General features: G+C 38.3%; 1 protein-coding gene across 5 annotated transcripts in view; it reads left to right on the top strand.

Annotated features, from left to right (window-relative positions):
* Nucleotides 1-26010, top strand: part of vps13a (vacuolar protein sorting 13 homolog A) — a 397184-nt gene that overhangs the window by 204987 nt on the left and 166187 nt on the right. For 4 of the 5 annotated variants that reach the window (XM_069930495.1, XM_069930501.1, XM_069930500.1 and 1 more), the window contains 6 exons: nt 15890-16062; nt 19823-20043; nt 20126-20358; nt 20587-20679; nt 20781-21140; nt 25511-25612. In XM_069930495.1, coding sequence (XP_069786596.1) covers nt 15890-16062; nt 19823-20043; nt 20126-20358; nt 20587-20679; nt 20781-21140; nt 25511-25612 — 1182 coding nt within the window. The remainder of the gene's footprint in view (nt 1-15889; nt 16063-19822; nt 20044-20125; nt 20359-20586; nt 20680-20780; nt 21141-25510; nt 25613-26010) is intronic. The other variant, XM_069930496.1, reaches the window with a different exon arrangement.

The following is a 26010-nucleotide window of genomic DNA, read 5'->3' as shown; positions in this document are numbered from 1 at the left end:
TTGACTGATTTTGTACCACGAATACTTGATTTATAAACTGTTTGAATGCTAAGGCACACTTTAAATTGGGATTGACTGAGAAAGAGATCTTGAAGGACTTGTACCAACCTGGACTGCTGCCAATCAGTTCAGCAGAAATATTTCTGAATAAATTGCAATTCTTTGAGAAGACATAGTCTCTTTACAACAAACCAGGTGTCCATCCTGTTGTTCATGTTCTTTACATCCTGTTTCATGCCCTGCAATTTTCTACTTACACTAGCATGGGAAATAACCTCTGTTATTCTTCCGCATGATGGAATGGCCAGTGTGTGAGTGGCAGTGTTGGAGTGGGGAGTTAGAGGCTTTAACTTGAGAGGTTCAATGTAGGAATGAAGAATTCAAGGCTTTGACTCGAGGCTTCAAAGAGAGAGGCTAAGGATGTGCTATAGGTCCATATAAGGTCAGGTAAAATCTCTTCTTAATAAGCCAGAGGAAGTAATGGAGATGGCTGCTATGACAGTATAATGCTAAAATTGTAGCATGCAGGAAATCTTGGACAGCACTTGTTCCTGATGACTATGGACTGTGTTAGGGAGCCAGACCTGTATGTGCAAATGCATATATGTGTTAAAACCCAAACCATTACAGTTTAAGCTTGATTCAGAAGAGATGATTCAGAAGTTGTCTCATAAATTTTTGTGTTGAAACTCGATCTACTCCCCTTCTTTGAAGCCAATTACAGACAAAAGACATGAAATAAACCAAAACCTTCATCAAAGAAGATGAAATAAGCCAAAACCTTCAATAACCCAACACGGCATTTGATTTGAGAAAAAGCATTTTAAAATGAGTCTCAAAATGTGCACAAATTCTGCTCTACCAGCAAGCAGTAATCTGCAATACGTACTGCAGGTATCTCAAAGCGCAGTAAATGTAATAAATACTGTCTCTACAAAATTCTCAAAATTCACAGGAGTGAACCAACATGTGTGCCCTCTCCCACACCAGCATTTCCACCATTGAGACCTAGAGACTTTTGTTCCTTTGTCCATGTTCCTATCTCTTACTGATGCATCTATTCATTGACCTGATAACTCCATTTATAGGTTGTCTTTCTGGACAACCCAGTTCCCAATTTTATATCATCACTGACATCTGTTTATGTTGTCTGTGAATTGTGCAGTTTAACCAACCTGTGACCTTGGAAAGATAAGATACAGCTCTGGTTTGCAGAATCTGGCTGGAAGCCCAGAATTTGTTGTTATAAACACCTGATAAGACAGCTTGTGTGAAGTACCACAGATTAAACCAAGCAGTAGTCCTCTTACAGGGATCAAGTAAGATATAAATTTGTTTACAGTTCCCAGAAACCAAGATAAGCCAGGAAAAGACAGGCTGCAGTGTGAAGAACCCAAGGTGGATAAGAAAAAATCTTGTTGGGCTAAAGACCTTGAGCAAATAGCTCCTCTCAAAGAACTGTTTGTTTGTGAGTTGAGCCAGCAGGGCGCACCAATAATGCTTGGCAGGAGGTTGGAGCCAGCCACCAAAGAAGCGACTTCAACTACCAAGCAAGAAGAGGACTCTGATAAAACACTGCAGACCTCATCAGCTGACTTAAAGGTTAATGGAACAGAAACAGATGAATGTATGTTGCAAAGCCCGATTGGTGCTGTACCAAGCGAAAGACAAAAGATAGAGACTCAATCAGTGGTATCTGAAAGTTCAGATATGAATCTTGATGATAGTATTTCAAGGTTATGAGCGCAGGAAGATCTTCAAAGTTTTCAAAGGCATCTAGAACAAGTACAGCTTTGCATCCTTCAAGCATATCGGCTATGCATGCTAAGGCGCATACAGACTTAGCTACTATCTGTGCACAGCAACAGTAGTTGGAAATTATATGCTTTTGAGGATAAAGAAGCTGAAATAAAAAAACAGCAAGAAGAACAAAATAGATTATTGAATAGAGAAAAGAAAAGACTATATCTTGAGTAACAAAGTGCTATGAATATGGTCAAAGTCAAAGCATTGGCTCAGGCCTCTGCAAAATTTATCACTCAAAATGAAATACCCAAAGGGCTAGCACCTAATTTTCCAGCAGATCAATGGGTACTGTAAAAGCCACGGGTGTCGCTGCTAGTACTCAAATAACAATGACCAACCCTGTGGAAAGGGCTAGCAACATTCAAGCTCTTCAGAGCACACAATATATGAATCTTCCCGAAAGGAGAGTATTTCAAAAAGAGTTCAACCATGTGAGTTGAACCATTGATGTCTCTTTGTGTTGCTGAAGAACCACCGACAAGTCAAGGACTCCATCAATGCCATCACTTACAACTCAAGGTCCTATACCTATAGCACCAGTTCAAGATCATTTTTCTCCAGTCACTTTAAGACAACCAGTCGCAAGCCATGGTGGACATGAAAAAATAATATCACTCATAACAAAACAAAATGAAATCTCTGCTATGTTAGCGCAGCAACAATGTTCATATGGTTTACCTAAAAAGGAAATTCCAGTTTTTAATGGAGATCCATTACAATATCTGACGTTCATGAAACCTTTTGAACATCTCATTGAGAGTATTACTAAAATGCTAAAGATAGTCTTTATTGGAGGAGTCACATGATGGAGTAGTGGCCAGTAGGAGAATACCAGCCCTCTCCAGAAAAGAAGAAATAAAGTGAAAAAAACGCAAAGCTCAAGAAACACAAAGCACAACAAATAAAAGATAAAAGGTGTGGAGAAAAGAAAGAAAATGGCACCTAAGAAGGTAAAACCAAAAACAACGGGGAAAAAAAGAAGGAAAGACGCCGGAAGAGAAAGGTGAAGGCCTTAACTGCATGAAGAGGCAGGGACCCACTGTGGACAGAGGAGCCAGCTCCCTGAGGTTAGTGGAGACCCTGCAGGGTTGCGACCTCCCGACCGCGGGACTGCAAATATGGCTCACTGAGCCAAACAGAAGTGCGCAATGCGCACAACAAGGAAAAGGAAAACATCGACGGGAGGGGGGCCCAGCTGTGGAGTGAACTTACACAGCGCGACCGGCTGAGAGATGCCTGACAGCAGGGCTCTCAGCTGGAAGAAGAGGAAAGCAACGGGAAAGGGAGTGATAAGAAAGAAAAAACAGCAACAGGAAGCCCAACAGATAACTAGCCCAGAAGAAGAGGACCAACAACAAGAAGCCATGAAAAAATACATCCAACAAACTGAGGCAAGCAGCTCAACAAGAAAAAAGAGACACAGATACAAGGAAGAAAAATAGGAGACACAAACCCAAGAGCAGACACAGAAGAAGAAGAACACCAAGCTCTGCACAGAGGAATAGATGGTAAAATGAATGGACAGTAGATTAAAAAATTTTCAAGAACAAATGAAAGCATTAAAAGAATGGTTGACACTAGAATTTAATGAAATGAAAAGAAAAATTAAAAGTACAGAAGTAAAAGTGAGTAGAATAGAGCTCGTCATAACAGAAATAGGGAAAAGATTAGAAAATGTGGAAGAAAGAGAAATGGCTGTAGAAATGGAAGTGAATGACTTAAAATTGGAAGAAAGTGACAAAAAAGTTAAAGAAACACAGGAGTTGTTAGCTCAGAAGATTGATATAATGGAAAACTATAGGAGGCGAAACAATATAAAGATAGTGGACCTAAAGGAAGATGAAGAAGGCAAAAATATGAAAGAATTTAAAAGAATGGATCCCAAAAGTCCTGAGAATGCCAGAAATACAGGAAGGAATGGAAATAGAAAGGGCACACAGAACACTAGCCCCAAAACCACAGTTACAACAAAAACCAAGATCCGTTTTAGTAGAATTTCTGAGACACACGACAAGAGAAAATAAATTGGAGAAGGCAAGGAATAAAATTAGAGAAGACAAAAAACCATTGGAGTACAAGGGTCAAAAATTTTTTTTTAACCCAGACATAAGTTTTGAACTCCTAAAAAAGAGGAAGGAGTTTAACACAGCAAAATCGATCCTATGGAAAAAAAGGCTATATATATATATATATATGTTAAGATATCCAGCTGTGCTTAAAATAGTTATCCCAGGGGAGCAAAAAAAGACTGTTCTTGGATCCGGACAAAGCACGTGAATTTGCAGAATGCCTGCAGGACAGAGAGATAAAGAGATGTAACAAGAATGAAGAACAACGACAAACTACAAATAAAGATGTAAAAATAATGTGTAAGTAAGAACTAAAGAAGGGAAAGAAAAGGGAAGTAAGGGAGAGGAGGGGAACAAAGAGAAGAAAATAGGGTGAGCTTTGTTTTAATGTGAAGATAAAAGTTTTCTGGAGGGGGTTGGGTGGGAGAGAATAATAGTCACTGCAAAGTCAGTTGACACTTGCGAACGGGTTCGCAATCCGAATGGAGAATGGAGTTATGGTTGCCTGGCAAGGGACAAGGGGCCACTCAGAGAGGGGTGGGGGGAGGGGGGAAGACACTTGGGGTTAAGTGAATTTTAGATGTGGGAATGGTTGAAGTATTTTATGTTTTAGAAGTGTTGTCATACATTGAATTCAAAAAAGGAAAACAGAGATGAAAATGGGGAAAAGGGGAAAGGTGGTGGTGAGGAAGCAGAAGTGAGGTGTAAACAGAATATGAGATGGCCATGTTGAACTATATGACTATAAATATTATATAATGTTAACCAAATCAAAAGGAAGAGGCTATTAAATTTACTGAAAAAAGAAAAAAATGGATATAGCATTTGTGCAGGAAATGCATCTGACTGAAGTGGAACATAATAAATTGAGGAGAGACTGGGTAGGACATGTAACGGCAGCATCATATTAATTCAAAAGCCAGAGATGTTGCTATATTAATCAATAAAAATGTACCAATCCAAATAGAGGAGGAAATAATAGATCCAGCAGGGAGGTATGTAATGTTAAAGTGTCAGATATATTCAGAATTCTGGAATTTGGTCAATATATATGCACCTAATGAAGAGGATCAAAAGTTTATGCAAGATAATTTTTTAAAGATTGTAGATACGCAAGGGAATATATTGATAGGAGGGGATTTTAACCTTAATTTGGACCCAAAGGTGGATAAAACTGGACAAAAGACTAGCAAAAAAAAAACAAAGTAGCCAAATTTATGGTTAAATCAATGCAGGAAATGCAACTTTTGGATATATGGAGGAGGCAACACCCAAAGCAGAAGGAATACTCATATTATTCAAGTAGACATAAAACATACTCAAGGATTGACCTGTTCCTGTTGTCAGCCCATATCCAAGGGAGAGTTAGGAAAACGGAATATAAAGCTAGATTGTTATCTGATTATTCACCCCTGTTATTAGCAATAGAACATATAGATGGAAATTAAACTCCATGCTACTTAAAAGACAGGAATTTAGAGAATTTATTGAAAGCCAAATTAAAATGTACTTTGATATAAATACAGAATCAGTTAAAGACAAATTTATGTTATGGGCTGCAATGAAAGCCTTCATTAGAGGGCAGATAATAAGTTATGTAACTAAGATGAAAAAGGACTACAATTAGGAAGTAGAACAGCTGGAAAGGGAAATAGTAAGTACAGAAAAAGAACTAGCAACAAGGGAAGTTACAACAAAAAGAAGAGAATTGGCGGACAAAAAAATAAAATACGAAACATTACAAACGTATAAGGTGGAGAAGAACATAATGAAAATAAAGCAGAAATATTATGAGCTAGGAGAAAAAATGCACAAAATACTAGCCTGGCAACTTAAAACAGAATAAGCTAAAAGAACTGTATTGGCATCAAGGAAAAAGGACAAACAAATTACATATAACCCAACATAGATCAATGAAAACTTTAAGAAATTCTATGAACAATTATACTGAACTGAGAACGAAGGGAAAGAAGACAAAATAGATGAGTTTTTAGCTAAAGTTGAACTATCGAAATTGCAAGAGGAGCAAAACAAATTGATAAAATGATTTGAAATAGAAGAAATACAGGATATATTAAAAAAGCTACTGAACAATAAAACACCTGGAGAAGACGGACTCCCAATAGAATTCTATAAAACATTTAATTAGTTATTAATTCCTCCTCTCCTGGAAATAATGAACCAGATAGAAGAAACACAAAACTTGCCAGATTAATTTAAAACAGCAATAATTACAGTGATACCAAAGATGGGGAAAGATCCACTAACACCAGCATCATATAGACCAATATCTCTACTTAAGTCAGCAAAACTATTAGCAAACAGATTGGCCGACTGTCTACCAAAAATAATAAAACTAGATCAAACTGGATTTATTAAGAAAGGACGAACAACTGACAATATCTGTAAGTTCATTAACTTAATCCATGCAGTACAAGGAAATAAGATACCAACAGTGGCTGTTCCTTTAGATGCAGAGAAAGCCTTTGACAGGGTAGAATGGAATTGTTTATTCAAAGTATTACAGAGGTTCAACCTACCAGAAAAATATATTAATTGGGTTAAAGCTTTATATAAGGGACCATTGGCGAAGGTGACAGTAAATGGATATGTATCGAACCAATTTAAATTAAGTAGGTCAACTAGGCAGGGATGTCCACTATCTCCCTCACTGTTCGATTTAGCAATAGAACCATTGGCAGAACTGATAAGAACAGAAAATAAAATAAAAGGGATAAAAATAAAGGAGAAGGAATATAAATTCAGTTTATTTGCAGATGACATACTTAACAGAACCAGAAATATCAATAAAAGCACTACATAAGAAATTGAAGGAATATGGAGAAATATCGGGGTACAAGATCAATGCAAATAAAAGTGAAGCGATGCCAATGAATAATGCGGATTACACAGAGTTTAAAAAAGAATCACCATTTAAATGGCAAACACAAGCAATCCAATACCTAGGTATTAGACTAGATAATAATTTAGGCCACCTATACAAATTAAATTATCAGCCATTAATGAAGAAATTACAGGATGACTTAGAACATTGAAAAGAATTGCCACTAACACTGATAGGGAGGGTTAATTGCATTAAAATGAATGTCTTCCCAAGGATACAATACCTATTTCAATCGTTACCAATTCCCTTAACAGAGAAATTCTTCAATGAACAAAGAGAATAATAAGGAAATTTTTATGGAAAGGGGGGAAACCGAGGATAACGCTAGGTAAATTAACAGAATAGTACAAACAAGCTACCATACTTAAAAAAAATTATTATAGAGCAGCACAATTAAGGTATCTATCAGATTTTTATCAAACAAAGGAAAAACCAGATTGGACCAAGATAGAACTAGATAAAATAGAGGAGAAGGTACCAGCAATATAGAAGTTCACCAGGACTGCACTATATACTCAACATAAGGAAGAAAATTCACGTGGAAAGGAAAAAAAACAAATTACTTATTGACGCAAAATCAACTAATGCCTTTCACAATAGATAACCTTTCCTTTAGAGAATGGGAGAGAAAAGAAATTAAAAGAATAGAAAATTGTTTTTTGTGAAATAATTTATTAGCATTTGAACAAATGAAGTTCAAATATGGAATAACTTATGGTACAATGTTTGCATACCACCAACTGAAAACCTACTTAAAGGACAAATTGGGAAGCAAACTGAGATTACCAGAAGGAAGCAGCTTTGAATATGTGACAAAGACCTCTCAATAGTTCCTGTGCAGGTTAAAGCTATAAAAAAAAAGGAGCTTCATACTGAAGACATATGCATTTCTTGATCCTGGAAGTACCGCATCATTTTGTTCTGTTGAATTAACGAATAAAATTAATCTTCAGGGTAAAAGATCGCAGAACTTGTTGAAAAGAACATTGAAACTAATATAGTTTCAGGTTTGCAGATTGCTGGATTGAATAGCAATGATTTTTGCGATCTTACAAGTGTATATACTCAGAAGAATATGCCTGTGAATAAGGAGAATATTTCCTATCAGGATGATAATATCAAACAGTGGGATCATCTCAAAGACATTTTCTTATCTAAGACTGATGCCAAAATTGAGATATTAATTGGATTGGATGTACCAAAGGCTCTTGAACCTTTAGAAGTAATAAAGAGTCAAAACAATGGACCTTATGCCGTGAAAACATTGCTTGGATGGACAATTAACGGACCATTAGGAAGAAAAATTACTAATGATAAGGAGTCATCAAACGTGATTTTCAATTGAATTTCAGTTGTCAATGATAATGATCTGTGGGAACAATAGTTTAAAATTGATTTCCCTGTATCTCTCAAAGGTATTGAAGAACTTTCAAAGGAGCATAAACAGTTTCTAGATTTAGTTTCAAATTCTGTGAAACTTGTTGATGATCATTACTGTATAGCATCACCTTTGAAGAAAAGAGAAATTTGTAGGCCAGACAATAAAATAATCGCAGAACAGTGTATGCTGAATTTGAAGAGAAATTCTTTCTTTCATTTGGAATATACCAATGTCATGTTGGACTTGATAACAAAGGGTTATGTAGAAAAGGAATCAAAAGATACCTTGGAATGTAAAGATGGTAGAAAATTGTATTTGCCTCATCATGGAGTTTTACATCTACAAAAGAAGAAACTATGTGTAGTATTTGATTGTGGAGCATCATTTCAAGGAGTTTCATTGAATTCTCAACTTTTACAGGGTCCAGACTTGACCAGTACTTTAATAGGTGTTCTGATAAGATTTATTTGAGAGCCTATTGTAATTACTGCAGATATTGAAGTGATGTTTCATCAAGTGAAAGTACCAACAGAAGATTGTAATTTTCTACAATTGTTATAGTGGCCTAATGGTGATTACAGTAAAGATATGATTGAATACTGAATGACAGTTCATTTATTTGGAGCAACTTTGTCACCGAGTTGTGCAAATTTTGCTCTCTGGAAATATGCTGAAGATAATGAGCAATTTAGTTCTCAAACTATAAACAGCATCAGAAATAATTTCAATGTTGATGATTGTCTTACTTCAGTAGTTTCAGAAAAGGAAGCAATAGATCTTTATCATGAGTTAAAAGAGTTAATAAAGGAGGTTTCTTCCTTACGAAATGGATTAGCAATAGTCGAGATGTGTTGGCTGTTATTCCTGAGGCAGAAGGAGCAAAGGAGATAAAACATCTTGACTTGGATTGTGACGTTCTACCTGTCAAAAGAATTCTAGGGGTGCAATGGTGTGTTTAATATGATGTTTTCAAATTCAAAATTGTTTTGAAAGAACAGCCTTTAACAAGAAGAGGTATTCTTTTGATCATAAGATTGATATATAATCCTTTGGGAATTATGGCACCAGTAGTATTAATAGCCAAGAAAATTCTGCAAGAATTGTGCAGAAGAAAATTTGGATGGGATGAAACTATACCAGAAACCATTGCACAAGGTTGGATAAATTGGATTGAGAATCTTAAAATGTTGGACAATTTTGAAGTCAACAGATGTTTTAAACCCACAGACTTTGGAATTGCCACATTTGCTCAGTTACACCATTTTGCTGACACAAGCAAAGGAGGTTATGGTACTGTCAGTTATTTAGTACTGCGAAATAATCAAGAGAGAGTACATTGAGTATTTGTAATGGGAAAAGCCAGAATAGCTCCATTAAAGCCAGTCATCATATATTGAATGGAATTGGCTAACGCTACTATGGCAAGCAAAATGGACACTGTGTTAAGAAGAGAATTACAGATGGAGTTAGGAGACTATGTTTTGGTCTGATAGTACATCAGTGTTTAAATACATTAATAACAAAACCATGATGTTTTGTTCCTTTGTGACTAACAGAATTAATGAGATCAAGAAGGTTTTGCATGCTACTCAATGGAGATACATTAAAACATTGGATAATCCAGCTGATATGGCTTCATGAGGATTAAAAGGTCAATCATTTCTGAAAAGAACCAACACATGGGTGTTTGGTCCTCAACTTTTTTCACAATCTCAAGAAGAATGGCCTAAAAATCCAGAAGAGTTAAAAGAATTTTCAATGGATGAGTTGGAAAATGCTGAATTGGAGATGATTCGTTTTTATCAGAAAAAGGAAACGAGATATCAAAATTGAAGAAGAATCTGAATGTTACAAAAACAAGTTGTGTTTACAAGTGTTAGGTCTGCTTTGTTCAAGAATGAGTGAGTCAGACACCAGACTGAGTCGAAATCAAGGTTCTTTATTATCGGATTGTAACACTTACAACTAACAGTGTTAGTTGGAGAAGGCGCATTCTCCCGATATCAGCAAGTGGTGTTTTTTTATACCCCAGGACACGCACTTAGTAAATTATCATACCATTACATTGTCCAATTAATTAGCTGTTGCTACCCTTCTCTGTTAGTCTGCTGCACATCATTCTTGTTAGTGCAAAGCTTATCTTGAGTGTACAAGGTCACATCTGCATTCTGTTACTCCTTAGTACTGGGTGACTCCTTCTCCGGTCCCATCTCATGATGTTTTTACCTTACACAAGCTAAATCCTATTGTAACTGATGTATTGAGAGTAGGAGGAAGATTGGAAAAATCAATAATGCCAGAAATGAAACATCAAATTATCATAGCTAAGGAATTTCATATTTCTGATTTGATCGTTCGACATATATATGAAAAAAACATGTCATGGTGGTTGTTGTCACGTGTTAACAGAATTACACCAGAAATATTGGATACTTGGTGCTTCATCATTGATCAAAAGAATTATATCAAAATGTGTTGTCGACGTGCAAATGCTAAACCTGGACAACAACAAATGGCGGATTTGCCACAAGACATGATGAACCCCCATTTACATACATAAGAGTTGATTATTTTGGTCTTTTGCAAGTTAAATGAGGAAGAAGTGTTGAAAAATAATATGGAGCTATGTTTTCCTGTTTGACTATGAGAGAATTCAAATTGAAGTTGCATCATTCCTCGATACAGACTCTTTTATCAATGTTCTTCAATGTTTTATCGCCATATGTGGTCAAATGAAGGAAGTGTGTTATGATAATGGATCTAACATTATAGGAGCTCAATTAGAGTTACGAAAAGCAATTCAAAATTGGAATCAATATTAAATTTGTGATGCATTACTATCTCCTTTAAGAAGCTGGAACAAAGGGTCCGTTGCCTCAAGTGCCCTCCAAGCCACGGAGCTCAGTCTCGCCACCCCCAGTCAGGACCTTCGGGTATCCGATTCAGGAGGAAAGGATATACCCCTCCACTGTTGATCTGGAGACCCTGCCCGCCTCTTCTCCCTTACAAGGGGACCAGGAGCCCCAAAGAGTCCAAGGCCCCCCAGTGCTTAGGTGATCCACCAGGATCTCCAAATCCCTAGACTGCTTAAATTTGTAAATAATGGTATTTTTTTTTAACCACTTTTTTCTGAACCCATGCTCTTTGTCTTCATTCACGGACCCTAAATTCTACAGGAAGGAGTGAATGCAGTAAACTGGGATTCACTGGTAGGGTGTTGTGTTGATGGCTAGCCCCACCTCCCGGCTCTGCCCACATATAACCCTGGTTTCCTGCCTAAACCCAGAATCCTTCTGAAGACTACTGTTGAACCCTAACCTTAGTTGTAAACTAATAACACTGTTCTCCCTCCAGACATGAGCGCGTTTTATTCATGCTCCACATGGATAGTTGCATAATCGTTGCTGGTGACTTCAACTGCGCTAACCTGAAAACAATCCTACCAAAGTTTCAACAGCATGTTAACTTTCCAAGCAGAGGAGGAAACATTTTAGTTAGTGATGCCCATCAATAACTCCAAAAGACTAGGTTATATAAAACCGATAGGCTTCAATTAGCAAAATAGAATGGAGACATGTCCATGCTGGTCGACTGTCCTGACCTAGGAAGGGGGCTGTGGGACAGTCAACTTTATTCAGGAGACTGTGGGAAGAGCCACAGGTACAGTCAGCTAAAGGGGACATGTCCAAACAGCTAACTATACATACTGTGGTTTACCACATTCACCCCTTGTTTTAGAAAGAGTCCAGCGGAGTGAAGTGAATTGGGTGTTATCACAAATTATGTCTTTCAGGTGGTCTGGTCTGCCACTGCGACTGTCATGGTACTGGCTGTGGCAAAGCTGTTGAGTCCTAGAATGTCTCGAACGCTTGTATGTAGTTGTGGGCGTAGGGTTGGTGGATGTACGGTGATGAGTCTGGCATGCCACCTGCTGGGGTTGGGGTAACACTGGTAGTATGTTGTGTTAATGGCTGGCTCCTCCCCCCATCTGTTCAAATATAACCCTTATTTCCTGCCTAAATCCAGAACCTTTCCAAAGTCTACTGTGACACCCAACCCGTAGTTATAAGCTAATAAAAGCGTTTGTTTTCCCTCCAGTCATGAGAGATTTTATTCACGCTAAAATGTCATGATATCCGCGCAACTAAGCTTGCATCTCATTCTTTGACGAACTATGAAGGGGACGTGAGCTTGAGAAAATTTTATTTGAATTTGTCTTATTTCTTCTTGTATATCTCTGAAGTTAAATTTCATTATATCTTTAAATACAGTGTATGCTTTGTGAGATGTGCTGTGGTGCAGCAAGCAAACACAAAACGAGAAGACTACTACAAACTTTAATCAGCTCAAACTCTGTACACACCAGTCTTAATATTTTTGCTGGCTCCACATGTGCCTAGTTGTCCTTTGTTGTCTCCACGTGTCCGACTGACCTTGGGAGGGGCCGGCTCAAGTCTATAAACAGGGTGGTGATTGGCAGCTGGCCAGGTGAGGCCAGCCTCCCAGGTTACCTACCTGCAGGTTCAGTAGTTTCCCCCTCCATTAGGTTGGTAGGAATGCCACCTGTGTTGTGGTTATATCACCACACTTGGTTTATTGATCGCTATTAAAATCCTAATGTGAAGTTATGCAAAATGTTTATCCATTTTATCAACAAATTAAAAATACATAAAGCTGCATCTACAAAGTTTGGTTTATTGGATTAAAGAGATTGTAATTTGGAATATCGTCCCCATGTTGCCTTGAAGATGACACGTTTTGAAATTAGGAAATACTGGAACCTGGAAAGTGTCATCTGTACTGCGTTCTTAACTCCCTGCTCTACTCACTTTACAATAAAGCCATCTACAAATTTGCAGACAATACCAAGGTAGTGGGTTGAATAAAGGAAGGTAGGAGATTGAATGGTGCACCAACAACAACCTTGCACTGAATGTTGCCAAAACTAAAGAACTAATTGTTGACTTGAAGAAAAGAAAGCCAGAAGTATGCAGTAATAATTTGAGGGATCAGAGGTGGAGAGTTCTTGGGTGTCACTGTCTCGGAGGATCTTTCCTGGACCAAACGCACTAATGGCATAGTGAAGAAATCACATTACTACCTTTACTTTCTCAGGAGTTTGTGGAGGTTTAGGCTGTGTTCTCGCACTAACCCTCTTTTCAATCTTCTTCAGCATGATGCTGAACCAAGCCATGAAAGACCCCAACAATGAAGACGCTGTTTACATCCGGTACCGCACGGATGGCAGTCTCTTCAATCTGAGGCGCCTGCAAGCTCACACCAAGACACAAGAGCAACTTGTCCGTGAACTACTCTTTGCAGACGATGCCGCTTTAGTTGCCCATTCAGAGCCAGCTCTTCAGCGCTTGACGTCCTGCTTTGCGGAAACTGCCAAAATGTTTGGCCTGGAAGTCAGCCTGAAGAAAACTGAGGTCCTCCATCAGCCAGCTCCCCACCATGACTACCAGCCCCCCCACATCTCCATCGGGCACACAAAACTCAAAACGGTCAACCAGTTTACCTATCTCGGCTGCACCATTTCATCAGATGCAAGGATCGACAATGAGATAGACAACAGACTCGCCAAGGCAAATAGCGCCTTTGGAAGACTACACAAAAGAGTCTGGAAAAACAACCAACTGAAAAACCTCACAAAGATAAGCGTATACAGAGCCGTTGTCATACCCACACTCCTGTTCGGCTCCGAATCATGGGTCCTCTACCGGCACCACCTACGGCTCCTAGAACGCTTCCACCAGCGTTGTCTCCGCTCCATCCTCAACATCCATTGGAGCGCTTTCATCCCTAACGTCGAAGTACTCGAGATGGCAGAGGTCGACAGCATCGAGTCCACGCTGCTGAAGATCCAGCTGCGCTGGATGGGTCACGTCTCCAGAATGGAGGACCATCGCCTTCCCAAGATCGTGTTATATGGCGAGCTCTCCACTGGCCACCGTGACAGAGGTGCACCAAAGAAAAGGTACAAGGACTGCCTAAAGAAATTTCTTGGTGCCTGCCACATTGACCACCGCCAGTGGGCTGATAACGCCTCAAACCGTGCATCTTGGCGCCTCACAGTTTGGCGGGCAGCAACCTCCTTTGAAGAAGACCGCAGAGCCCACCTCACTGACAAAAGGCAAAGGAGGAAACACCCAACACCCAACCCCAACCAACCAATTTTCCCCTGCAACCGCTGCAACCGTGTCTGCCTGTCCCGCATCGGACTTGTCAGCCACAAACGAGCCTGCAGCTGACGTGGACTTTTTACCCCCTCCATAAATATTCGTCCGCGAAGCCAAGCCAAAGAAAAAAGTATGACACCAGAAACCTTGGCAAATTTCTACAAATGTGTGGTGGAAAGTGTAGTGACTGACTGCATTATCGTCTGGTATGGGGACACCAAGACCCCTGAGTGTAAAGCCCTCCAAAAGGTAGTGGACACAGCTCAGGACATTACAGGCAAAACCCTCCCCACTATCAAAAACTTCTACAGGGAACACAGCCATCAGAGAGCAGTAGCAATCGTCAAGGATCCACACTACCCAGTACACACTCTGTTTTTGCTGATGCCATCAGGAAAGAGATATAGGTGCCACAGAGTCACCACCAGGTTCAGGAACAGCTGCTACCCCTCCACCATCAGACTCAACAACAAACTCAATCAGAGACTTATTTAAGGACTCTTACTTGTGCACTTTATTATTTTTTTTTAATTATCTATGTATTGCAGTTTGCATTCATTATCTGTTTACAGTTCTTTTTGTTTACATGCATATGCTATGTACAGTATTTTTTGCACTACCAATTCTGCCTTGCCTGCAGAAAACAAATCTTGATTGTCTATTTGTCATGTATGTACTCAGACAATAAATCTGAAATCTAAAGCCAACTAATCTTGAAGAACAGTATCCCATTGTCTGACAGGTCAAGCAACTGCATGAGGAATGGGCATTAAATTAAGCATAGATGACTAACATTTACAGTTCATATGAAAGCTGGCCTGTTCTGACTGAAAAGGCATTGATATTTTTCACCTTCACAGATGTTACCTGACCTAGGCATTTACACCATTTTTAATTCATATTTTCTGTAACAGTTTTAATAAGCTGTCATAAACGCCTTGAGCTACCACCAGCACCATATCTATCATTCAGTCCCTTTTGGTGTATACCCTTTTACAGGCCTTTTTGTTCCATCTACATTTTCTACAACTTAAAAGAAATTTGATTTCTAACATGAACAAACCACTCTTTGTTTGTCTCCACATTGAATCTGCCCAATTGATTATTTCCTTTTCTTTTTTGTCTTTGTTTAAAAATAATCTCAAATTCTCTGTTTGCAACTGAAATCCTTTTATCCCTGTTGCTGTCTGTTAATTTATTTTTCTACATCTTTGAAGACAATTTCAGTTTTTCTAACATGTGAATTACCAGTAGTTTATATCAGTTCAGAATAATTTCACCACTTTTGTACACCATACCTCTGTGGATGAACCTGAGTATTTCATCTGTATTACCAATCAATCTCTGAAAGTTGAATGCAAAGGCTTTACAAGTTTCTAACACCTTCTAATGTCAACTTTTCTGAAATTTTGGTGACAAGAAAATAAATAGTGTTCTTTGCTAGGTCTATATTTCTTCAAACATGTCTATAATTTATTTTTAAACTCAAAACTGGCTGAAATACGAAACAAAATAAAACTTATGCCATTTTTTTCTGTTGAATCAGATGAATCTTATTAAAGAACAAAGATCTGAGCAAGACAAACTTGCAGAGTTCAAATTACACAAATTTTCCAGTTCTATCAAGATGTTATCTGATGGCTCCATGAAGGTTGACGTGAAACTTGCTAACTGTATGCTGGATGACAAACGAATGGCGATAGAGAAAGCCACAGCAAGGTGGTTTTATTTTTTATGCAGTACCTGATCATTTATATTTTGCATCTCAAATAATTTATAACAGCAATACAATGATTGTTACTTCACATTTACACTTCTCCTGTCTCCACTGTTGTTTGATCATGAAAGATTTCTGGTCCTGTTTTTGGCTCCTTCCTATATAGTAGGGTGTTGAGACTTGAAGAATGCAAGGTAAAACTTAACTCATGTACCGTGCCTTCCACAAGTTTTTCCTTTGTTTGCCCCTGTGCTCCACAGTTTTAACTTTGTTACCAAACAATTCAATCGTGATTAAAGTGTACAGTCCAGATTTTATTCAATATTATTTTAGTTTGATCATGTAGAAATTAAAGCATATATAGTCCCTCCATTTCAGGATACCATAATATTTGAGATATTTGGGTTCACATGTGTTTGTGATTATTCAGGTATGTTTAATTGCTTTGTTGGTGCAGGTATAAAAGAGCTTGGCTTGCTTCTAAGATTTTGGTCACCTTTGGAGTCCGTAGTTGCCATTTTTCAAAATGAAAACGAGAGTTTTGACACGAAAGTCAAGGGTTATTATGAGGCTAAAAAAAACAAGAATAAAACAGGAAGAAACATCGCCAAAACTTTAGGTTGACCAAAATCAACAGTTTGGAACATCATTAAAAAGAAAGAGCGTACTGGTGAGTTCAGTAATTGCAAATGGGCTGGTAGGCCAGGAAGATCTCCACTGCTGATGACAGAAAACCTCTCATCATTGAGGAAAAAAATCCCAAACGTCTGTCTGACAGATGAAAAACACTCATTAGGAGGCAGGTGTGGATGTATTAATGACTACTGTCCACAGAAGACTTAATGCACTGAAATACAGAGGCTACATTTCAAGATGCAAACCACGAGTTAGTCACAGAAGTAGGATGGGCAGATTACAGTTTGCCAATAAGTCATTAAAAGAGCCTGCTGAATTCTGGAATAAGGTCTTTTGAACAGATGAAACCAAGATTAACCAGCATCAGAATGATGGCAAGAGCAGTGTCGAGGTGTAAAGGAAATGCCCAAGATCCAAAAAATACCACCTCACCTGTGAAACATGGTGGGTTGTTATGTCCTGGGTATGTGTGACTACCACAGGTTTTGGTGCACTTATCTTCAATGATGATGAAACTGCTGATATCTGTAGTAGAATGAATTCTGAGATGTATAGAAACATCTTATCTGCTCAAGTTTGAGCAAATGCCTAGAAACATTTTGGCCAGCGTTTCATCCTACAGCAAGACTATGATCTCAAACATACAGCTAAAGCAATTAAGGAGATCTCAAAGCTAAAAGATGGAAAATTTTCAAATTTTTGAGCATGCCTTCCATATGCTGAAGAGAAAACTTAAGGGACAAGGCCCCTAAACAAGCAGGAGCTCAAGATGGCTGCAGTAGAGGTCTGGCTGAGCATCACCAGAGAAGATGCTCAGCACCTGGTATCAAGCATTCATTGCAAGCATGGGATAAACAACAAACTAAAATATTATGGTGCCCTGAAATGAGGGGTCTATATCTAAAAAGTTCTTATAATTTCTATATGGTCAAACTAAACTATAGAGATATCCTTGAATAAAATTTGGAATGTGTACTTTAATTACATGTGAATTGTTTGATTACAAATTTAAAACTCTGGAGCACAGGAGCAAATACGGAAGGCACTATGTGTCGATTTGAAGCCTATTTCAATTGTGTTTCTGGTCAAAATGGGTGAAGGGCATAGTGACTTACATTTCTTTTGGCCAGAATTTGAGCAAAAAGTTGCATTTAAGATAATCAGAGATTAATGCAAAGAGCCAATGATCTTTTGATTCTTTTCTTTTAATTTTCTTTTTAATTGATGTTTATTGAGAATAAAGGGTAATTTGTATATTGTCATAAATGCATCTGAACACAATTATAGCCTTCTCATTGATAATATGAGGTCATTTTCTCCCATGTGATGAAATATGATATCTGAATACTTCTTGCATGGAGTACACCTAATTTTTAATTTACTAGCTTTTCAATAACATGGCAGAGAAGGCATATTTCTCGATGCAATTGTACGTGATATCTATGTTTGTGCAAGTATGGAATTTCTGCTCACAGTGGTTGATTTCTTTGTACAAGCAAACTTTTGCTGCTGTAAGATGACTGGATAGCTACTTGTCAACAAATGCTTTTTTTTTCATTAAAAATAATTGCTTCAGTTCTTACATAAATTGCATTTTATCCATTTGAAAATCTTCTATATTTGTTATTGGTTCTTGCCAGCAATTGTTTAATCGATAATTTGGCCAAACTGATTTGGCCACCCATTGCCAGATATTGTTGATCTTTATGTAAATTAAACATAACTCCAAAATATAAATACCCCAGATTTACTTTTCTTGCCCTTCAGATTTCTCTTGGTCCACTATCCTCTCTTTAAACAAATGACCAAAAGAGTTCCCCCCACTAAAATTGACATTATCTCTGCTGCTTCTTCCTTACCTTTGTCCATGAAGCCAGAGCTTCCTTTTACCTTGCATTTCATACAATGTTTCAAAGTCTGACCAATTTATTTAACATTGAAGTAAATAGAATGATGTTCATTTTCCATAAACCCCACATAATGTGAAAGAGTAAATGTCAAATTCAGAGAAGTTTTATGAGAACTTCAAAGACAAAAATAACTGCAATCTCATGAAAGATTGTGTTCTTAAAAACAGCTTCAGGGAAACTTAATGTATCTGGCCCCAAGAATCTAATTCTGGAGAATGAAGTATGCCAAATAGATTATAATTTAGTTGGAGAACATGTGAGTAACAATGTTCATCTTGTAATTAGCTTCAAAGGGATAATATTGTACGACAATGACAAATCTGATTGAAAATAAAAATAGCCTAATTGAAAAGCATTGCATTTCCATGTCTGAGTAGAACACAAAATTGGAAAAAGAGAAAATAGCCAAGTAAATAATGTTATTAGGAGATCAATGACTTGTGTGCAAATAAATGTGGGATCAATTTTTGACATTGTGATAGACAAACTTTCATTACAGTGAATGAAAAGAAAGGCAAGATATCAAAAAGGATACAATAAATAAATAGTAGATGTTAACTTATTTATTCAACACATCACCAGGTTCTAGCAAGGAACATTTTGCAGCATAGAGTGGAAATAATAGAAACACAGACAGTAACTTTTTTTGTTATGATGGGCAATGGAGTGATATCAGAGGTCTATTGTTCAACAATTATTTGATCCTTGCTTAGAAATGAGAGGAAAAAAATCTGGAAACTAAGATAAATAAATCTAATGTGAATGGTGAGAACCTGCTTTAAACTTGTTGATTCTCACTTTAAGTACGAGTTAATCAGCACATGTATTTTAAATCTAGATTTGAGCACCCAGGAGGTTATCTGGCATTGATGCACTTATTTGGCTTGCTTTAACATTTCGTCATAAAACAAACCCAGTTGAAAATTACCATTTGACTTTCTTCTTTTGAGAAGTGGAGTTGTGAGATCTGAAGTCCTTTGCATACATCAGAATTTGACTCTTCTTGACTTTTGTTCCTGTAGGAAGTAGAAACTCTTATGCATGTCATATAATTTTTTAGCTTGTATTTGAAACTCTTAAAAATAGGAAACAAGCTTGACATCAGGCACCCATCTGACTAAGGAAATAAATGCATGGCCACTATCCCCAAGTATATATTTATTTTGTAAATTTAATGTTTCTCATAAATACTAATTGTGTTTCTCCCCTGCTTAAGAATGGTGGAAATGAAACTTACAAAGGATAAGAATGCGATGATTGACTTCAGCTACAAACATGGCAGAGAAGGCATGTTTCTCGATGCAATTGTACGTGATATCTATGTTTGTGCAAGTATGGAATTTCTGCTCACAGTGGTTGATTTCTTTGTACGAGCAAACAATCAAGTCTCTGCAGTTCAGATGAACAAGCCAGCGGTCATACAAACAAAAGAAAAAGGTTTGGAAACATAACGACACTTGTACATTGTCAAACTTCAAGAAATGCATGCACTTGCAATCTTTTCCTTTTTATCTTACAGCAGTATCACAAACCACATCAAAAATGGAACTTGTTGTCCATGTTCAGAATCCAGAGATAATCTTTGTGGCAGATTTGACAAGAGCAGATGCCCCATCACTGGTGCTGACGGCTCAGTGTGAGGCTGATATTAATAAGGATTCAGAAAGTCAAACTATTACTGCAGCTGTTACAGATCTGAAAGTAATGGTCTGCCCATTTCTAAAAGAAAAAAGAAAAAATAAAATTACCACGGTATATGAAACTTAATATTACTTAACAAACTTTCATTACATTATATTGCAATTGTTGTGTGGTTGACTTTGAAAATTGTTCTAAAATCCTATTTTATTATGTGTAAATCCACTTCAGTTGCACTTCATACAATTGCATGGTTCATTCTTAATGTGGACTTCTGAAATCACTTTTTAAAAAAATGTCCAGTCTAGCCTAGATAATTTTATTTCTAATTGAAATATTTAGGTCTTGCAGCCTTGCAATTTGTTCTTCCAAAGTACACAAGCTGCTTCTGGTCCTCTTAATATGGAGTTGGCTGTGAAATCGCTAATGCTGAAAGTAAGGAATTCCTTTGTCACTGTGTCATTTAAAAATTGCTCAGTAATTTTAAGATGCATTGTTCAATAAAATGAGATGTTTTATGGATGCTCATTTTCTAGGTGTCCCCTGTTATTATTAACACAGTTATTACAATTACATCTGCCTTGACTCCACTTGATGATAGCCCACAGGAAAAAAACATTGAAATTCCAGCTGACTTGTGGACTGAGAAGGATGTGAAAAATTTAAAATTCTGGTTTTTGGAGCATGCTAATAATAAAAAGAACAAGGATAGCCAAGCAAAGCAATTGGACGCAACAGGACAGAGTCTAAGAATGACAATTGAATATGTTTGCCTGACTCTGGAAGCAGGTATTGGGCACAGAACTGTTCCAATGCTTCTGGCAAAGTCAACTTTTAAAGGAGATGTGGAAAACTGGAGCACACTCATTAATCTTAGGTGTCACCTTAATTTAGAGGTAAGAAGTTGTTTTCAAAATCTGCTGTATAATAAAGTATCTCCATTGCTATTTTAAGGTGGTTTTTAATTTTTTTGTGATTATGCAATGTCATAATTTTTACAGGTTTAATTTATTTTTACTTTAATTTAGATATACAGCACATTAACAAGCCCTTTCAGCCCACAAACCCATGCCACCCAATCACACCCAATTGACCTACAACCCTGATATAAGTTTTGGAGGGAGGGAGAAGGAGGAAACCCATTCAGACACAGGGAGAATGTACAAATTCCTTACAGACAGTATGGGATTCAAATCCTGGTTCCAATTGCTGGCACTGTAACAGCATGGTGCTAACCGCTATGCTAACTGTACCACCCTTAAATAGGGATTTAAATGGTGATCTTGCAATTATTTGATGAAGTGAGCAAGGAAATACTGCATTATTTGGAACACATCTTACGTAGAAATTATTTGAACTTTTGTTCTGCAACACATTAAGGAGAACTGAAAAGGTTCAATTACACTCTTCAAGGATGAGTATGGTGTTCTGATCAACATTTACCATATTTGATGGCATATAAGACCCCCCCTCCCCAATTTCAGCAGGGAACATTGATTTTTTTTAGTGTATTTATGGGTAAGCATTTAATGTTATTGAAATATGTAGCTAAAGTATAGCAAAAGAAAAACTTGAACAGAACATACGACTAGGACCAAAGGAAAAATCTTTTTTAATAATAAAACTGTTGTAATTTACAAGAGAAAACAAAAGCAGTTTACCTATAGCAGAAAACATTTTATAAAAACAAACTGCAACTCTTCCACTCTCTCCCGGTGGCCTGCTGTCACTCCCTGTGCTGGCCCCACTGCCCTGCTCACTCCCAGGTTGGGGGGGGGAGGTGGAGTGGGGAGTGGGACGACGGGATTAGTATGGGGACCAGTGGGGTGAGGAGGGAGTGGGGCGGTAGGACCAGTTCAGGGATTGACAGTGGGCCGCTGGGAGAGTCTCTCGACTTCCTGCCACCAGCCCCCATGCTGATCCCACTGCCCCACTCTCCCCCGACAGCCCATCACCAGTCCCCAGCTATAGATGACAGTGATGCTGGTGAGCCATGCAGCAATGAAGATCACTGCCAGCGTTATTCACCCATTATCACCCTAATTTCAACTTTGTATATAAGACCCGGGGGATATTTTTGAGCCATATTTGGTGGGGGGCAGTGTTTGAAGTGGGTCCTATATGCCATCAGATATAGTACTTCAAGCATTAAAGATTGGCTACTCATTAATTAAGTTTATTTAAACTTAACATGTGGCAGACACAAGAACTAATAAAATAAGAATATAACTAAGATTGTCTCATTGCCAAAAATTCACAAGACTCTTCGGAACATTTGTACAACTCTGATTATCCGAAATGGTCAGGACCAAGCCTATGTTGGATAAACTATTTTTTCAGGGAACTGGTCATTTATTTTTAGAAAAAGCCCAGTAGCAACAGCAAATCACTCGTATCAGTGTTTAAACAACAACAAACAACAAGGGAAGGCTTTTTAAACATTAGAATAATGTTTGATTAAATATGGCTGAAATATGGCACCAAATATGGCTCAAAAATATCCCCCGGGTCTTATATACAAAGTTGAAATTAGGGTGATAATGGGTGAATAACGCTGGCAGTGATCTTCATTGCTGCATGGCTCACCAGCATCACTGTCATCTATAGCTGGGGACTGGTGATGGGCTGTCGGGGGAGAGTGGGGCAGTGGGATCAGCATGGGGGCTGGTGTTCTGATCAACATTTACCATATTAAAATAAAAATGTTGGCTGCCGCCGATCACCGAGACAAACCCAATGCGACCGCCGATCACTGAGGCCACCCAACCGCCACTGCCAATCCCAGTCATGAACCCACTGCTGCCACCGATCCCCGGCCCATTGGAACATTCACTGGTGAGTCAGCGGACTCCAGTCTCACTGGTCACCAGAGTACCCAACTCTGAATCCTCCCCTCGGCCTACTGCACGTACACATCGGGGAAATAGGCTGAGGGGAGGATTCAGAGTCAGCATTGGCATCAGGTGTGCCGAGGAGGGAGGGAAGGAAGAAGATGGGAGTAGAGAGAACGCATCTGAGCCTGAGGCTCCCACTCCCGCCTGGGAGTCCGAGATCCCACTACTGACTGGGAGGCCGCTCGCCTTGATGACACCAGGAGAAGGGATTCTTCTGACCGCTTGCGGCTGGGAGGCAGTGCCACGCAATTTGAGAGGGAGAGTTGTAGAAAAAAGTCAATAGGGGAAGGTAAAGAAGAAATGAAAAGAGAGAGGGGAGGGAGTTACCTGAAACAAGGACAATGATCGTTCTAACCTCATGTCGAATGATTTTTTTTTCAACCTGTGAGATCAGACTCCAAAAAACTTTCAAATAAATGAGGATTTTGTAGAATCCGATTTCAGATAATCAGAGTTGTATAACAAAATCCATAGTCTGTGTGTGTGTGTGTGTGTGTGTGTGTTTTGAGGTAAATTGTGTTCAATGTTCTGATGAGATTTCCAATCACTTCAACAGCAGTAGAGTAACTTTTGAGGTGAAATTACATTTGTTGTCTGGAATTTTGAGAGCAGAGCCACCACAAGTGGTAATGAAATAAAATAGGAATTAGATGGTAGAGAGCATAAGAAAGTCTGAGGTTAACGATGCATGAAGGTGTTCATAGATGGGCAAGGCAGTAAATATTAGCTACATTGACAAGGTTCTACATGGTAGGCTGGGCTGAAAGGTCACATCACAAAATTGGCAATGTGGAAGGATTGACAGGGATTTTTTTTTTCATTTGGAGGCCAGTGTCCAATGGTGTGCTGCAGGGATCAGTGCTGGGTCCCCTGTTTGACATGTTTATTGGATGAGTATTTAGGTGCCATGATTAGGAATTTTGAGGACACCAAAATTGGTGATGTAATTTATGTGAAGAAAATTGTCCAAGGTAACAAAAGAATCTTGATGAACTGAGAAATTGGGCACAAGAATTACACATGAAATGTAACTTGGGCAAGTCAAAAATGACATTTCCAGAAATTAAACCAAGGCAGGGCATGCACATTGAATGGTAGAACATTGGGGAATATTGTAGAATAGAGAGATATAGAGGTACAAGTACATAGTTCCCTGTAAGTAGCAACACCAGCAGATAGGTCGGTAAAGGTGATCTGTGGCATGCTTGTTTTCATTTGTTGTGACATTGAATACAAGAACTGGGCTATCATGTTATAGCTGTATAAGATGGAACCACACTTGGAGTATTGTGTGCAAATCTGGTCATCATGATTTAGGGAGAATATGCTCCAGAAGGTGCAGAAAATATTCACAAGAATGTTGCTGGTTCCCAACTCCACCATGGCTGGCTCCATCTGTTCATCATTCTTCACTCACTTCTGTCCACCTATCTTTCACTGACCCCTCGATTGGACCTGCACAAGATTCAAAAATGACCTGCTATTTAATAGGAAAGATATCATAATTTTATGATTTATTGCGATGGGTATTGAATAGAGAAGCCAAATGTTCATGTAGCTGCATATACAGTTCCTCTCCAATTAACCTCGTGATTAGGTTCCTGAACCACGCCATTGTATGCAAAAGCTCATCTGGCAGGTGGTATATAAAACCCTTTTCTAGGTCATACCAGCTGTGGTGATAAATGAAACAAGTCTAACTCCTCCCTCTAAGGATGCAGTAAATCAAACCAAACTGCGTTCTGAAACATCAAAGATCATTCAGGAAATGGTCATTAGTGCCAGATTAAAAAAAGAACTAGAGTTTTGTTTTCCACTTTAAATGGATTGATTTTTACTAGATTCCTTTCTATTAGCCCAATTGAAAAAAACTGTTTAATAAATTGTTTTGTGGGCCGGTCTTTCAAAGTTAGTCTCCAAATACATTTCCAAAATTTTGTTGGAGTAAGCAACTTTTAAATAAAATCTTTTTATTTCAGCAAAATTTATCAAGTGCATGTTTATTAACAGAGGGGTTGGGGTTCAGGGGGGACATCAAACTATAATTCATTAAGGCCACATAGGAAATATAATTTACAGTACCTGTTATCTCATTCAAATGAAATGATATGTATACTGGAAGCTGATCAGAGGTTTACAGGATTGATATTTTAAATTAAAATGATGAGTTTCTTTGCTCCTTCCTCTTATTCCCCTCCCTCCTATATTCATCCATCCATCCATCACCTACTCAACTGTGCTCTATCCCTTTCCTCTCTTCCTAACCCTCTCCAATACTTCAATTCCATCTTTCCTGATTTTTCAGTACGCCTGGGGAAGGTCTCAAACGTGAAATGTATTAAAGATAATAAGAGTAACATTTTATTTATCAGATGCATTACTACAATGAAGTACTTGCTGTATGGGAGCCACTACTAGAACCATTAGAGATTGAAAACAGTGATGAATTTAGACCTTGGGAGCTTGGGATCAAGGTAGGTATGTTCAATATAACTGCTTTTGTGGCGGCGCACGCTCTCATGGCGAACCGGCCCCGCGTGTAACACTATGTGGTGGGGCAGTCTTGGGAAGATGGCGCTGCCAAGGTTTTCTCCCTGCCTCAAGTCTCCTGCCCAGCGCGCGCCTGGGGCAGCGATTATGATGTCACAATACACGAGGTGACTGAGCTTAAAAGGGTGCGCGCTGAATTTGAATAAAAACAGTCATTAACGACTTTCAATGTGGTGGCTGAGTCTTTCTTGGCTGTGTCCAGTACTACACTTTAAATATTTCAATTTGGATATTTAAATTATTTATTTAAGAAATTACTGCATTTTGTCCAGTTGTTTTAATCAATTAATTATCCATCCCTAATTTTTTTTAAATTTAAGAA

The sequence above is a fragment of the Narcine bancroftii genome, chromosome 1 (assembly GCF_036971445.1).
Source record: "Narcine bancroftii isolate sNarBan1 chromosome 1, sNarBan1.hap1, whole genome shotgun sequence".
Taxonomy (NCBI): Eukaryota; Metazoa; Chordata; class Chondrichthyes; order Torpediniformes; family Narcinidae; genus Narcine; species Narcine bancroftii.
This window is presented reverse-complemented; position numbering and strand designations above follow the sequence as displayed.